This window comes from Vulpes vulpes, chromosome 9 (assembly GCF_048418805.1).
Source record: "Vulpes vulpes isolate BD-2025 chromosome 9, VulVul3, whole genome shotgun sequence".
Classification (NCBI taxonomy): domain Eukaryota; kingdom Metazoa; phylum Chordata; class Mammalia; order Carnivora; family Canidae; genus Vulpes; species Vulpes vulpes.
The window spans coordinates 4750519-4767008 of NC_132788.1; the positions used below are offsets into that span (position 1 = coordinate 4750519).

Here is a 16490-nt window from a genome sequence, read left to right on the forward strand (position 1 = left end):
TAGATTAGAGCCCCCTGGATGGGACCTGGATCCCATATTTGCCTCTCAGGTCCCAGAAACACTGCTTCCTACCCAAGTCTTCAGATACCCTATACCTGACACTCCTCTAAACTGTCTTCTGAGGTTTTAAACAAGTTTGCATTCTACACAGCTGTAAGCTGCAAGGGCACACGACAATGCCCGTCACATTCTCCAATTATTGGCATTCACTCTATATTGCATATGGAATTTTCCAATGGACTGATACTCCCTGGGGCCTTTGACCCACAACTTCCACTTCCTTTTTACTGCTATGTGTCATAAGCCCTAACTTTAGTTTTTGGGGGAAGATAATTAAAAGGTAATATAGTCTTGTAAATATATATATATATTTTTTTAGTCTTGTAAATATTTACTGAGCACCTACTGTGTTTCCTCTGGAACGTTATGGAGTATATGGTTATCCTGACTTGATGCATTTAGAAAGTTACAGTTTGGTATTCTAGAATGAAAACATATTCATCCGAGTTGATCTGCTGCACACCCCAGGAAGAAATCTCCCGGGGAAGGTGTGGGCTTCTTAGGGGTCTCCGCTGGAGTCTGTGAGAGGGTGCAGGCGGTCTGTCGGGGAGGGCTGAGTCAGCTCCGTCTGAGTAGCATGGTTGTTGGCTCTACCATGTTCCTCTGTAGGAGTGCTACCCGCAGTCACTCTGGGCAGAGCGATTCTTCCTGTTTGGGCTTTAGTATTCCAGGCCCCGATGGTCTGTTCCAAATATCTCCTGGCCTAAAAAACCACTGGAGCAGTGGGAAGGCATGGCACAAGGCTGTGGTCATTTGTCTACAGAATTCCACGCTTACAAGCCATGCAGTCGACTTTTCTTAGGGGCCCCTTGATGGTTAACTCCATGAGCTACTCCTGCTTCAAGTCTGGGTTAGATTATAGGCGAGTCATTTTGCCTGCTGGGGGACATGGGTTTGGGGGGGGGGTCCTCTTCTCTGATTTTTAGACTGGTATCTCCCAAGCTCATGGAGATCGTGAGGATCCATGTGAAAACATACAGGGAAGCACTTGGGGGGGGGGGTCCTTGAGGAGAAAGTCACCGGTAAGTCATCACAATTATGTATTTGTCCTCCAGGGTCATTTGTATTAGATCATGCACATTAGAGATGCTTTTTATGTGAGTCCGTAAGATCGAGTGATGTGTACTCCAGGTGATGTTCGTCTTCTGGACCCCAAGTTGATGAAATTTTGTAGGGGTTACAAATGACATTTAATTATTTGAAGCTTTAATGGCACTGCCCCTGCTGTTCCTACTCTCTGGGACCACAACCAGTTTTTCAGAGAAATCAGGACTCTACAGTGGGGGAGGCTTATTCTGTCTGCTGGTTTTGGAGGGCATGCCCCTGAAGCCCAGAGATCCTGCTCCAAAGCCATGACAGGACAGGCACAGCTGGGCCGTGGCCATGTTGGACAGGCTGCGTGACCCCTTCTCAGCTTCTTGTGCAGCTTTTACTTTTGCTAATGTGAGATTGAGCCACCAGGGTCTTGTGACTCAAGTTACCGTGTTTGTTCTGCTGGTCAGTTGATGGCCTTGGCCTTTGTCCAATGGCCCAGGGAAGAACACTAGTCCTCGGACTGCAGATGCCCATCCGTCCCAGGCTCCACATTCAGTCTGGGTGAGAGTACAGATGATGGGACACCTCTGGGTTGGATTCTGGCTCCTGCACTCAAGCCAGTTCCCTCGTCTGTCACAAAGGAGAATGATGTTGGTGTGTCATGGGGATTCCATGACACAATGGCTGGGCTGTGTCTGGCCTTGCACAGGTTCCCTGAGGGCCCCGGCAGGGATGATCACTGATTCAGACTTGATCGTTCACCTGGACATGAGGCACCACTTTCTACCCGGTCTCACCCTCCTTTGGTCTATCCTCCCAAGTGCAAGGAGTTCTGGCTCACGTGGAACCACTGCTCAAAGCATTACACTGAATAAACTCCTTCACAGTCACCCTATGACAAACTAGGAGCAGATGTGCTTGCCGGGCCATCCTTTCCCCCCTACACATGCCTCTGTACCTTTGCCCAGAATGTTCTCTCTTTGTGGTATGTCCTGCCCCATCTTTCTCCTTTGAAATTCCTCATCTTTTTTTTTTAAATTGACATAACTTGTATGCCATAAAATTCATCCTTTAAATGTGTACAATCCAGTGGATTTTAGGATATTTCAAAGTTGTACAGCCATCCACACCATGGAAATCCAGGTCATTTTCAGTACACCTCCCCCCCAAACCACTCCCTATGCCTCACTGCCCTGCCTCACCCGGCCCCCAGCAAGCACTAATCTACTCTGTCTTCGTGGATTGGCCTATTCTGGTCATCCTGTATAAACAGAATTCAAAGCGTGTGGCCTCTTGTGTCTGGCTCCTTTCACTTAGCATGATGTTTTCAAGGTTCACTCAAGTTGTAGCATATATGGTACTTTATTCCTTGATGTATGAATAACGTTCCACTGTATGGGTAGACCCTATTTTGTTTATTGGTTCATCAGTTGATGGACCTTTGGTGTTTTCTCTTTTTGGCCATTATGAAATTGTGCTTCTATGAACATGCATATGCAAATTTTTGTATGGATATGTGTTCTCATTTCTCTTAGGAGTATACGTAGAAGAACTGCTTATCACGTGGTAACTCTATGTTTAACTTTTTGAGAACCTGCCAGGCTGTTTTCCAAGGCACTCTTGTCATTTGCTATCCCACTAACAGTGCATGAGTGTTCTAACTTCCACATCTTTGCCAACACCCACCACTGTCTATCTTCTTGATTATAGCCATCCTCGTGGCTGTAGTCTCTCAATATGGGTTTGATTTCCATTCCCCTAGTAAGTAATGATGCTTGGCATCTTTTTATGTATTTGCTGGCTATTTGCACATCTTGCTTAGAAAAATGTTTCTTCAGAGTCTTGGCACATTTAAAACCTGGGTTGTCTTATTATTCAGTTGTGAACATTATTTACATGATCTGGATGTTAGATCCTTATTAAATATGCTTTTAGATATCATCATCCATTCTTTGTGTTGTCTTTTCCCTTACTTGGTATTATTCTTTGAAGCACTGAAAATTTTAATTTCTGCAAAGTCTAACCCATTTTTCCTTCTGTTGCTTGTGCTCTAGGTGTATCTAGGAAACCATTGCCAAATTGAAGGTTGCAAAGACTTATTGAGGTTTTCTTCTAAAAGTTTAAGTTTCAGTTTTTATACTTAAGTCTTTGCTTCATTTGGAGCTAATCTTTGTATATGGCATATATAGATAGGGATCCAACTTTATTCTTTTGTATGTGGATATCCAGTTGTCCCTGTATCACCTGTTGAAAAGACCTGCCTCCCCACCGCCCTGTAGAATTATCTTGCAATCACTGCTGAAAATCAATTGACCATAGATCTATGGGTTATTACAGAACTCTCAACTCTGTTCTGTTGATCTATGTGTCTCTCTTATGCCAATATCACACAGACTTAGATTATTAAACTTCTGTAATAAGTTTTGTAATAAGTTTTGTTTGTGGGGTCCTCCGACTTCATTACTCTTTTTCAAGATTGTTTTGCCTGTCTGGGGTGGGCAGGTCCTCTTACATTTCCATATATGCTGTAAGATCAGCTTGTCCATTTCTATTAAACACACACACACACACACACACACACACACACACACAATGACAGCTAAGATTTTGAGAGATTTTGTGTTGAATCTATGCATCATTTGAGGAGTACTGATATCTTAACCATATTAAGCCTTCTAGTCCATGAACATGGGATGTGTTGTCATTTATTTAGGTCTCCTCTAACCTCTTTCCATGATGTTTTGTAACTGTCAGTACACAGGTTATTCCTAAGCATATTTTCTTTTTGATGCTATACTAAATGTAATTTTGTTCTTAGTTTTATTTTGGATTGTTCATTGTGAGTATACAGAAACACAACTGAGTTTTGTGTGTTGATTCCATAACCTTCAATGTTGCTGAACTCATTTATTAGCTCTAATAGCTCATCGTGGATTCCTGTAGATTTTTGATATGCAGGATCATGTCATCTGCCAAGAGAGATACTTCTTCCTTTCTAATCTGGATGACTTTGGTTTCTTTTTCCGGCCTAATTCCCTGGCTTGAACTTCCAGTACAAAGTTGTAGAAGTGGTGACAGCAGACATCTTTGCTTTACTCTTGATCTTAGAGGGAGAGCCTTCCATACATTATCAATCAGCAGATGTTAGCTGTGGGCTTTTCACAGAGGCAGGCTGAGTATCCTTTTATTCCCAGTTTCCTGAGAATTTTTGTATCATGAAAGGGTACTGAATTTTGTCAGATTTACTTTCTGCATTTCTTGAGATGATTGCTTACTTTTTGTCCTTTATTCTGTTGATGTAGTTTTTTTAAAGATTTTATTTATTCATGAGACAGAGAGAGAGAGAGAGAGGCAGAGATACAGGCAGAGGGAGAAGCAGGCTCCATGTAGGGAGCCATACATGGGACTCGATCCTGGGTCCCCAGGATCACGCCCCAGGCTGAAGGCAGCGCTAAACTGCTGAGCCACCAGGGCTGCCTAATGTCGTGTTTTACATGGATTGATTTTTTTTTTTGTGTTGAACCAACCTTGCATTCCTGGAAACAATGACATTTGATCATAACATACACTCTACTTGTACTGGGGCCAGACACCCTCTGTGGGTGGTAGCACCTGCTGGGTTGGCATACTGGATATACCAGGCAAGCATCTGGTAAACAAAGAGGACAGACATCTGCATCTCAAGAAATGAGGAAGTCTAGGGACTTGGGCTAAGACAGGGAGCAGACTCCAGGAAGGGTTGTAGACACTTGCTTATGCTGCTTGGTATAGACCAGTGCTTCTCAAATTTTAACGTGCATAAGAATCACCAAAGGGTTAAGGCACATCACTGGGCCCCACCCCAGAGATGCTGATTGGGTAGGTGTGGGGTACGGCCTGAAAACATGCACCTCTAGGTGATGCTGATGCTGCAATAAATTGCTTTACAGATATATAAAGCAAAATAAACAAAACCACATATTCTATATCAGCAGACCCTTGCCAGAACCCAAGTGGGCACGGGCCACTCATCTCTCCCACTGTCAGCCAACATGACTCTGTGATTTAAAGCTGATTGTGTATCTTCTGGATAAAAAGGAACCCAGGAGGGGGACCTGGGTGGCAGAGTCAGTTGAATGTCCAGCTTTTGATTTAGGCTAAGGTTGGGCTCTGTGCTCAATGGAGAGTCTGCTCTCTCACCTTCTACCTCTACACCCCCTCAAGTAAATAACTTAAAAGAATAAAGAAGCCCAAGAGACTTTGTAAATATTGTTTTCTTTTAGCATTAAATCTACACGATCAAGTGGGTGGGAATAATAGCTAGTTTCATCTTAGAAAGGAGAACATGCCCTGTTTTTTGTTTTAAATAAAAAAATCTCCTTAAATGCTAGTCATGGAACCCTAACTAGAAATCTTCTGGCCTGCCTGTGCATTTCATCATGCAGATAAGAATGTGATTGTGAAGCTTTTTGGAAATATAAACTGAACATTTTCAACAGACAATGTTGGGTCAGGGATATGGACAGAGGGAGGCTCAAGCAGGAGGATGTAGTTAAATGAAATGTTGGGGCTCGAACCACACATCTGTGGTGGCTGATCCATATACTTAGGGCTCTCAGGATTAGTATCAACTGCAGAGAATTAAGACTATAGAATCATGACTGCATGACTTAAAAGATCAGGTCTGCCACATAAATGCAAACTAAAACAAATGATACTTTATCATACCCAAGTTACTATGAGTGAGGCCACTGAATTTCATGGGTGAGAGATATGGTGGCTTTGTGGCCATATAATTTTACACTAGTGATACACACACACACACACACACACACACACACACACACACCATGCTAACAAGAGTGTGAGCTGAGGCCCTGGGGAGGAAAGGGATGCTGGTATCTCTAGAGGCCACAAGGGACCACTGGGATCTGGCCCCTGTGAGGCTGAGCAGAGCAAGGACAGGGGCAGCAGAAGGGTCAAGAGTAGGTTCCAAGGGGCAGATCTTGAATTCACATGATCTGTCCCACAGTCCTGTGTGTGACCCTGGACAAATGATGCAACCACTTTAACTCCACATTCTTGCTTGGAAAATGGGGATCATCCTGAGTCATAGGCTCTGTGCTAAGGAAACGCACATAGCATCATGAAGCAGAAAGGTTCCCTAGGATAAAGAAAGTTTCTGGTGCAAAAGAATCAAAACAACACTTTAAAGACTCTTTGGAAAATGCTCTATCATTGTAGGAATCTAAACTGAGGCAGTTGTTTTAGAAAGAATTCATAGGCCCATTGTTTAGAATGTCTTCCATGATACAGAATTCAAGCCCCAAAAGCTTAATCTTAGCATGACATTATATATGCTCACAAATGGACAGAGGCCCAGGTGTGCCCAGGACACCCAGAGACTGTTGGTGCTGGCCACTGGCTTGCATTTTCATCTACTACTGGTAATAAAAATTCTTAGAAATAAAAAACTCCTTAATTGTCTCCATTGCTACATTTCAGAGAGTAAACGATAGGGATTTTCAACTCAAGACAGCTCCCTGGTAGCAACACTGGCTCCCAGGACACATTTGGTTTCCTGCAGGATCAAATGAATACCGGGGTTCATGTGCAGCAGGCGGCCACAATACACCAAGAACATTACATTGTCCATCCGGTTCAAAGCCAAGTGGAAGGTACAGTTCTCTTGTAAAAAGCAGATCCCGTTTTACTTTACCAAAAGGAGAAAATCTTCTTAAATTCGCCTTTCTTACAATTGGAGCGAGTCTTAACAAGAGCTTAATCGGAGACCACTACAGCTGAGCATAAATTCCCGCCAAGCTCCCCGACCTCGGTTTACTGGATGAACTGCTGTATCTGTTGTCTGCTGTAATCTATAGGTATTATTTTTGAGGCAGTGTTAATGCACTTCTCATTTGTACATTTTCCTAATTGGCCTAATATTTATGGTGGAATATTTCTGATCCGGGAAGAGCTCCGGTAAACTCCAGCATATTTAGTAATGTGCTAATGAGGACCAGCCAGCTACAGAGGGGTGCTAAGTGAGTTACGGATCTCGAGTCTGATTCCAAGCTGGCCTGCTCGGAGGAGTCACGGAAATATCCTAAGTAAAATCCGAAGTCCCCAAGCAGCTGTTGGGTTTGCAGAGCCACGACCGACCGCATAAACTTTACTGGCACTGAACGTCAGAGTCCTGCACGCAGACGGCGTGCCTGTCAACCCACAGCTCGTCCGAGCCTGCCTCTGTCCCCACTGGCTCAGGATACTGTCCCCGCCTGGACGGGGAGGGCGGGCCGCTCTGCCGGCTGGGGCCGGGGCATGCCCGCTGACAGACACACCACGATGACAGAAATTCACTCTGAGTTGCAATTAGTGGCACTGTCATTTTCGGGGGCTCCTGCCAATTAATTAAGCCTGTCAAACAGCAAAACCACAGCGCTCACATGATAATTTATATTGGAAGAGACGAGCCTCACGCAGCACAGCAGCCTTCCTCCACAACCAGGATTCTCCCTCAGAGCACTGAAATAAATACGAGGAAATAAATAAAATAAAACAACAAAAAAGTGCAGGGGCGGGGGGTCGGGGGGCGGGTGTGCGTGCTCTGCACGGGCAAGAAGAAAGTTAAGCTGTCCTTGTTATAATTGTTAACTCTGATCGCCGGAGTAGGAGACAGGCTGATTAAAACTCCAAACGAGCCCCCAGCTCCCTGAACCCTCTGCGTCCGTCCGGGATGATAGAATCAGAGGAGTTTATTCATACCATTAAGCCCCAGAGAACTTAATTGAAAGAAGAGCACAGCCCGGACCTTGACAAGCGGGAGGTCACAGTAATTGCTGCCGGACATATTTAACATTAAGATAATCAGGCCATTAATTACCCTTTGGATCATTAAATCAGCCAGTTGCAAAATGAAATTTCTGCCTCTATTACTCACTTGAGAGACCACAGGGGTGGCCTTTAATTTATCAGTGAGCTTGAGATACAAAGGCTGGGGGTGGGGGAGGGCAGGCGGGGAGGGGGCCGCGGTGGCGACGGCGGCGGGGGCAGGGCATCAATCGGCCATGCTTGGTGATCGTGGCAAATTAACTAGGTAAGATAACCTCCGCTTCCAAAGGCAGAAGCTGGGGGTATGTAAATAGATGAGGGCAGACAGGGAGATCAGAGTCTGCACACCACTTAGCAGGATAATAAAGGAAATCATCCTTGATTATCAGTGCTAATTTGGACACTGCCGGTAGCTTGTTATGCGTGTTCTGAGTAGCATTTAATTAATTCAATTGCTTGTTAATGAGGGAAGTGACATGTGGGGAGCAGATGCCACCCAACTGCAGATGGGTTCTGGTCATCACTGCAAAGTCCTTCCCCCCCCCCCATTCCTCCCCCTGCCCATTTTTTTTTTTTTTAAAGAAAGAAAATAGGAAAAGGTGTTAAGCATAGAGGAACACTCAAAAGAGACAAAACACTGACCTCAGCGGGCCAAGAACTGTTGAAAAATAATAAGATGAGATAATCCTGGGGCTGTGTGGGTACTCGTGTTCCCTGAGGCCACATTTGGAACAGTGCATCTTTATGCCAGAAATTTGAGCCTGAGATTACTATATTGTGATCTTATGATCAAACCTAACGAGACAAAGACGTGGCCAAGTGGTACTGCTTTTAATATCTCAGAGTTAACGGTAGGGATCCAATTATTTTCAGTTTGGATACATTTCCCCTTTATCAATATCTCCATGTGCATAAATAAGATGAAAGTGGCGATCCCAAATCAAAAAGGACCGGAACTCGTGTCACTGGGCAGACTTGCTCCATCTGGAAGTCCGCGGCCAGTCTCTCCCACGCAGATTTCTGACGTCCGGCCCCAAATCTTCCTCCCGAAGGTGGCATCTTTTTATAGGTTAAAGACAAGAGGGGAGTTTAGACATGCAGGTGACAATGACAGAAAGAAAAAGAACGCTCAAAGAGGCAGAAGAGTGTATCCTAAATCAGCGACTCGGCTCCCTTCCAAGTGGGATCAGAAGGAAGGGGGATTTCAGTTGGGCTTAGAGCTTCTCCCAAGGGCTCTTTGACAGAATTGAAAACACACGTCCAGGCTCCTTTGATTTCTGAGACCAAATCGGCTGGCTTCCAGACCACCGTGTAAATAGGCTACCTGCCCTGAAATGCAGCCGCAAGGGGTCCCTGAGGACCGTTGCGGGCCAGATGCCCCCCCCCACAGAGACCCCAAGGTGGGAGACAGGAGGACAATCCAGGCAGCCGAGCAGAATCTGGCTTTTGCCAGGAGAAGCATGTACCGGGGGCTCTGCTCAGCCCTGGTAGGAAATCACGGTCACCGCAATCTGAGAGGCTCCCAAAGTGAAACAGGGACAGGAATGGAGAAGAAGGGTGCACCGCAGTGACACAGAGAGTAGCCCCCTAAACACCACCGAGGGGCCGAGGTCTGCCCAGGCAGCTTTGCTGTGTGCCACAAACATGAGAGCCCCGATTTCATCTACAAACACACAAGCAATACCAAGGCCCTGGGGCAGCAAGAGTAGGGGGCACAGTAGTTCCACGTGGCCCCATTCCCATTTCCCCTCATTCACTTGCTCCTTCCTTCCTTCACTCAAGAGACACAGTTTTGCTGTCTCAGCCTCTAAGCCTACTATTCCTTGACTTGAAAGGGTCACCAAAGAGCTCCGTGACTTCGCCCTACTGTTGCACCATGTGTCCTAGCACTGGAGCCGGGGCCCTGCCTGGTTGCTCCAGGCCCCGTGTCCAACTGCACACAACACACTGCGATCCGCACACTCATGTGCTATGTGTCACCAAGTCCTCGCCCTGCAGACAGCCTACAGCCCCTGTGTCAGCCCCTAAAATCTAGTAAATCCCGTCCACTGTTACCACAGCTCTCCTGCTTCAGCATCCCCATTTAAAAATCGATATTTTAAGTGTGTGCTTAAATGGTATCAATAGCAATTAGAGAGGGGAATTCTGATTCCACCCCAGATGTAGTTAATTGTTGTAGCATCGATATTCCTCTACCATGCTCCCCTCTCTGAATTAAACCTCCATTACTGAGGGGGGGACGAAGGGCATCCTCTCCCCTCCTGCGACAATAAATTTAATATCGAATGTACAGGGGAAAAAAATGGCAGTTGTTGCAGAATCCATCCAAAAAGATTTTTTTTTTCTTCCTGGGAGTAATTAAAAGATGCTTTTCTTGACTAATGATTCCCCGGTTTAGGAATGGGAAGTCAATACTGCTTCACTGCCGTCAGCTTCGATTGATCACAATGCTGCTCAAGTTTGAACGGCAGTTCTCAGGGCAGCTGAGAATCACTGGAACCAATTATGAGCCGTCCGAAGCTACCCTAATCAGGGGTGCAGGGACAACAAGCAGAAGGGCAGCCAGCTGGTCAAAGGCGCCTGTTTTCCTAACTCACCCGTGGGCCTGGGTGACACCAATATGAGGTGGTTTCAGGGGACTGGCTATTTCTTTGGAGAAAGATCTGCTCTGTTCCACTTCCCCGTGGTCCTAAATATGTGTGTGTCCGTACATGTGCGCGTGCGTGCTTGTGTGTTTGGGGGAGGAACGGCACATCTCTAATTATATTCCACTGTCAGAATGAATCTTCTGAACAAGATGGAATGGACTGAGCTTCTCGGGAAAACAGCTGGGCCCTTTTCCAAAGAATTAGACTGGATATATTGCACTTGGCCCTTCCTTGGATAGGAATAAAAATTTATTAAAATATTTCTTTTTAGTATTACCTTAGGGCCACATTAAAAGACCCCTCCAGCTGCTTGTACTAACAATCACAGGTTCTGCAGAGGGATGGGAGGCAGTGGTGGGAGGGGGCGTCTTTCCTTGTTTCGAAGAGGCAGGATCCAGGTTGTGTATCCGTTTCTCCTTTGGCAGCCTGAATTCCACATGGAAATTCTAGCTCCAACTCTGAGTTTCTGATTTCTGTTTGAGGAGACTGCATGAGCTAGTGAAGATGGTGGGTGTCTGAATTATCGTTGCACTATTATGCTGACATGTTTCTTTATATTTTTGACAGTGGATCTACAGTTTTCACAGGATCTACCAGGACCATGGCCCTCCAACCAGCCTCCCTGCCTCATCTCCATCCCTTCCAACAATGCCGCTGGCTGCCTTTAGCTCTCCTGGGAACAGGGGGGTCACACATGAACATAGGAACCCACACCACTGCCCACCCTAGGATTGCTGTTATAATACGCTGCAGGCTCAAAGGCTTGTCCAGGCCTTTGCTCTGCTTTGGCCTTATCGTCCCCTATCCCTCCTCATTTACCTAGAGGTCCAGACCCTTAGCTGGTGACTTCCCAGTTTCTACACTTCCCCAGGGGCCTGGACTTTGCCTATGTCCAGGCCATGCCATCCCCTGCAACTTACTACCCATGTCCCTAGGCCTGGAAATTGCTCCACATTTTATTTTTAAATTTTTTTTTAATTTTTTTAAAATTTATTTATGATAGTCACACAGAGAGAGAGAGAGAGAGGCAGAGACACAGGCAGAGGGAGAAGCAGGCTCCATGCACTGGGAGCCTGACATGGGATTCGATCCCGGGTCTCCAGGATTGCGCCCTGGGCCAAAGGCAGGCGCCAAACCGCTGCGCCACCCAGGGATCCCTATTTTTAAATTTTTTAAAAAAGATTTTGAGAGAGTGAGTGACCAAGAGCAAGACAGAGAGCATGTGCATGTGCACAAGGTGGGGCAAAGGCTAAAGGAGAGGCAAAGGGAGAAGAAGCAGGCTCCTCGCTGAGCAGGGAACCCGACTCGGGGCTCTATCCTAGGACCCTGGGATCATGACCTGAGACGAAGGCAGGCGCTTAACCGACTGAGCCACCCGGGGGCCCCCACCCCACATTTTAAAGTACAGCTCAGATGCTGTTTTTCCAGTGACACTTCCCTACAGTGGCTGTAAGAACGCTCACCGTGCAGTGAGTTCTCCAGAGTCCTGGCGCCCTCAGCTATGGCCCTGAGAACATTCACCAATTACTGTAGGGCGATAATCACCATTTATCACTTCTTTTCTACAATAAAGTGCTTAGTGAATATTTGTTGAATATTAATTAAAGACGAAGCTCCCCGAGAGAATGACGAAAGGCACAAAGAAGCATTCAATCCTCAAAGGTGTTCATCTTCTGTGGAAACGCTATGACACAGCATCGTTGTCACCACAGCCTTGGAGAGGGCCGCAACTCAGCACAGCTCTTGAGGACAGTGAATGTGACCCAAGAAGAGCTGGGATTTTGCTGCGGTCACTCCACTTGTGAGAAAGGAAGACTTTGAAATGTCTCTAAAATATAAAGATGTGACGTGTATAATGCTGGAGAGAAGCGAAAGTTACGCACTCGGGGGTTTCACAAGGTGAAACACACACACAACCCTCACGAATGAAGATGAAATTCATATAAAATATTTACCAGTTAAAAATATCAACCCATATCTTTGTTATTGAAACACCCTAAACAGTGGCTAATTATGACAGAAAAACAAACTTTCCCAATTCAGGATACAAAAACTAATATATATGCTCCTTTTACACATAAACAGTAAAATGCATGATTAATTTTTTCCTAACTTATTTTGATGTTCTCTGCACTCCTACATTAAGCGCGATCCAATTCCAATCATATTTCATCATTAGACCTAAATGTCCTCCAAGGAAAACTATGAAAAAATAGATATTAATACGCAGATTTGTCTTGAAAGAATGCTCCTAGCTGATGGTCTGCTAATTTCTATGCTGGTGTTAAACAGATCCAGATAAAAGATTTAAAGGAGTGTATCATTTCTTCGCTTTGTAAGAAAGTTGCCCACACGGGTACCGCGTAGTGGATGGAGCTCATGCGCGAAGCGCTTGCCAGCAAACGGGGACGATGCCAGACAAACCTGCTCTGGGCGCCTCTTGCTCCCTCACCCCCTCCCCACAGGACACTGTACACGAAGAGCAGATTAGAACACGCCAGCTTCATTCTCTAAAGTGAACCGAAGGTGGCACCACAAATTCATTTTTCAGTGTTAATGAAACAAAGTCCACCGACTCTTCGCACAGGGTTGTGGCTTACCGCAGAGACCGATTTCTTACTCCTCGCGTGGGGCCCCACCGCAGACCGCCACGCGGACTCTCACGCTCTCATCACCAGCAAAACAAGCCCGAGGAATTTAAAAAGTGCTAAGGACAGGGGACCCCCTCTTCCCCCTTCACCTCTTCACACACCCACGAAGCAGAAGTGGATAGTGAGCCCCCAGCCCCCTCCTCCTGGGGGGCGGCCACAGGGACGGGGTGGCCCACTCTGCCTCTGTGAAGGTTTTCTCAGAAGACATGCCATTTTATCACCTCTTAGGTACATTAAATATGTATGTATACTCAAAAACGGTTTATAATAGCTGTAAATGAAAAATGAGAAAATAAATGGGCTCAAAATAAATGCGTTTTTTACACTGGGTAACAATTAACATTAATGAGGGAGTCACCGTACATTCCGCTGTTAGTTGGCTGATTAAATGTGTTAGAAATATATTTTAGAAAATAAAATATATTTTGTTACTGCAAACTCGCTTATTGTGGGTACGTGGGGGGTGGGGAGGGAAACCTACTGAGTAGATGCACATCAAAGATACAAGAATAACAAAATTAAAAGAAACAAAAATTCATAATTAGTGTTAACAGCACAGCTTACTCCTATTAGAAATGTATTAATTAAAGTGATATATTCATCAGGTTGGAAGCCTAATACATTTCTAAAAGGGGGAGAGGAATCCCCAAGGTGTAAAAACAAACATAAAAAATTAAGGAGCCTGAATCATCCATGTCTGCTGAAAACCAATTTGAAATACAGACAATTCCTATAGGTCGCCTGGGCAGTTCCGGGGAAGGCTGTCACTGGGGTCACTTCCAGTTGCCGACCTGCTGACAGAATGCCCCGGAGCCACCTTCCCGCGTCCCTACCTTGTGGAGTCCAGTGAGGGTTTCGTCCGCCCCTGGCTGCTCTCTTCCCAGACGCTGTTGGCCAGCTCATTCCCAATGGATGACATCACCTTGATAAGCTCGATGGGCCAGTCGTCGAGGTCCAGCGACCGGACTCGAGAAAGGTGGGTGCCAAGGTTCCGGTGGATCCCTGAGCACTCGATGCACATGAGGGCTCCCAAGTTCAAACTGGCCCAGTTAGGATCTGTGGGAAGAGGGACAGGGTGCCACATGCGGTCAGACCATCATCACTCATTCCAGTGGCCCTCAGGATCTCTGGAACCAGAAGGCCAGTTACTAGACTTGACGTCGGGCGGTCCCTCCCTAGAATCAGGGGGCCTGAAAACGCTCCCCGGCCAGTACTCCATACTGTGTTAGGCATCTTGAAAGGTTTGACATGTTAGGGACACCTTTTAAAAATATGGCTCCAAAGCCGAAGACTTTCCTGCACGATAAACAGGTGCAGGCACTGGTTTGGACAGAGAGATGCACTTCCTAATACTTCAATAGCAGCGTCCTCGAGAGCACAGATGCACGTGGAAAAGAGCCGTGTGCGATCATATGTGACCATGGTGGCTGCTGACAGAGGGAAAGACAGGGAGTGCTGGAGAGGATTTCCAAAGCTACGACGTCCCTGGTAACCAAGCCATCTCCACAACCATAGGCACATCCGAGTTTTCATTAGTCACACGAGGGACGCGTTTGCAAATTTCAAGGACGAAGGCAAGCGTGCTCTGATGAAGACGTGGTTTCTGGTGATCTTTTTAAGGGCAACCTCTGGAGTGACCCCCATCATCTATTGCTGCTGGCAAGACGGTGGGCAGGGTCTACCGGTTAGGTTACGGCCTAGCTGGATCAACCCTGACTTGCACAGTGAATGGCGATGCTTTAGGCTGTGATCATGCACCAAGGACAACAAATGAGCTTAGAGAACACAACTGGAACCCTTGAGCTGGATCATTCCCTGTGTGCAAGTGGCCGGCAGCGCTGGAAGACGGAGAACTCAGGCCCATGGTTGGCTTCATGCCAGAACCTACAGCTGATTTGTGAAGACGGAGCTCACCTTGACAGCCAATGGCTTTCACCACTGATAGAAGAAAGTAAGGCTTAAATCATCCCAGGGATAATCAATATTTACTCCAGGTACAAGTGAAGAGTCAACAACAACAAAAAAAAAACCCAGAAATGACCTTGTCATCAGAATTCATCAGAAACCAGCCGGCCATTTCTTTCCTATCTAATACTCTGGAAGGTGGGATGGATACCATGGGGGGATACAGGAGAAGAGAGGTCTGTGACTCAGACATGTTCTGGTCGGGAAGAGGAAACGTGTGTCCCAAATCAGAACAACAATAGAAATAAATAGAATGAGGAAATGCAGAGTAAATGCTGAAGGGTATAGTCAAGAGAATAAATGCACAGGCCGTGTGGGAACGAAGAGGTCACCCATAGCAGGTGCAGGAGGACAGGCTGCATGGAGGCTGGGCCTCGGCCTTGGGGGGGGATCAGAGAGGGTGGGGTGGTGAACAGTTTGCGGAACACACCTGCAGTGAGCCCCTTCCTAACCCAATTTCTACACTGGCCACCTCTGAGTCTGCAGCTCCCAATCCCAACGTGGCCTCTACCCCCACCTTTACACAGGACAGGGTAGCCAGAGTCATCAAGTCAGGCAAAATCCGAAGGACCAACGTGTTTAGCCGTCATTGTACTTGACCTCCGGAGATACCATCTTACAACACTGCCTTTAGATGCCTTTTTGGTCAATACCCTCCCTGGATTTTTCTAGCACTCGTCTGGCTCCCCCAACTTGATTTCCTTCCCAACTTTTTCTCCTGAACCCCTTACCTCAGAGGGCCCTGCGGGGTCATCTCTTTCGATTCCATACTCTCTTCCAAGCAAACTCTACCCAACCCGCAGATCCCATTAGGACCCAACTGCTAACGACTATCCACAGACACCGCCTGCTTCGAGCGAACACAGATAAGCTCCTCTCTCTGAGCAGCACGTGTAACGACCACTGTACGTCTGCATTTGGAAATCTTGCAGGTACCTCCCTGTTACCATTTTCCTCTGTGACCGTCATCTCGTGCCAGGCACAGCTCCATCGCAGCACATTCAGGCCAGGATCTTGGGAACTGATTCACCCAGGTATTCAAGCCGGGATCCTGATCCGATCCTTCCATCACCCCCTGCCCCGCCTCCCCAAGCCAATCACCAAGTACTTCAGTTTCTCGATGTTCATTCCCTTCTTGCCCCTACCGCTCCCCCTGCCCCCGTCACCAGCAGGAAGCAGCAGCCTCCTGTCCATGGCCACACACCTTCTAACACCCCACAGTCCACGGTCTCCTCGGTGAGCCTGACTGTGTCACACCTTAACTCAAAACCCCTCCGTGGCGGCCACTCTGCCATCCAGATCTGGGCTGCAGTCCTGACCA

The 16490-nt window shown here is 46.6% G+C and overlaps 1 protein-coding gene across 29 annotated transcripts in view; it reads right to left on the reverse strand.

Moving 5' to 3' along the window:
• AGAP1 (ArfGAP with GTPase domain, ankyrin repeat and PH domain 1) overlaps positions 1–16490 on the reverse strand; it is a 524640-nt gene that overhangs the window by 48010 nt on the left and 460140 nt on the right. For all 29 annotated transcript variants that reach the window (XM_072719114.1, XM_072719112.1, XM_072719108.1 and 26 more), the window contains one exon: positions 14038–14260. In XM_072719114.1, the coding sequence (XP_072575215.1) occupies positions 14038–14260 (223 nt within the window). The remainder of the gene's footprint in view (positions 1–14037; positions 14261–16490) is intronic.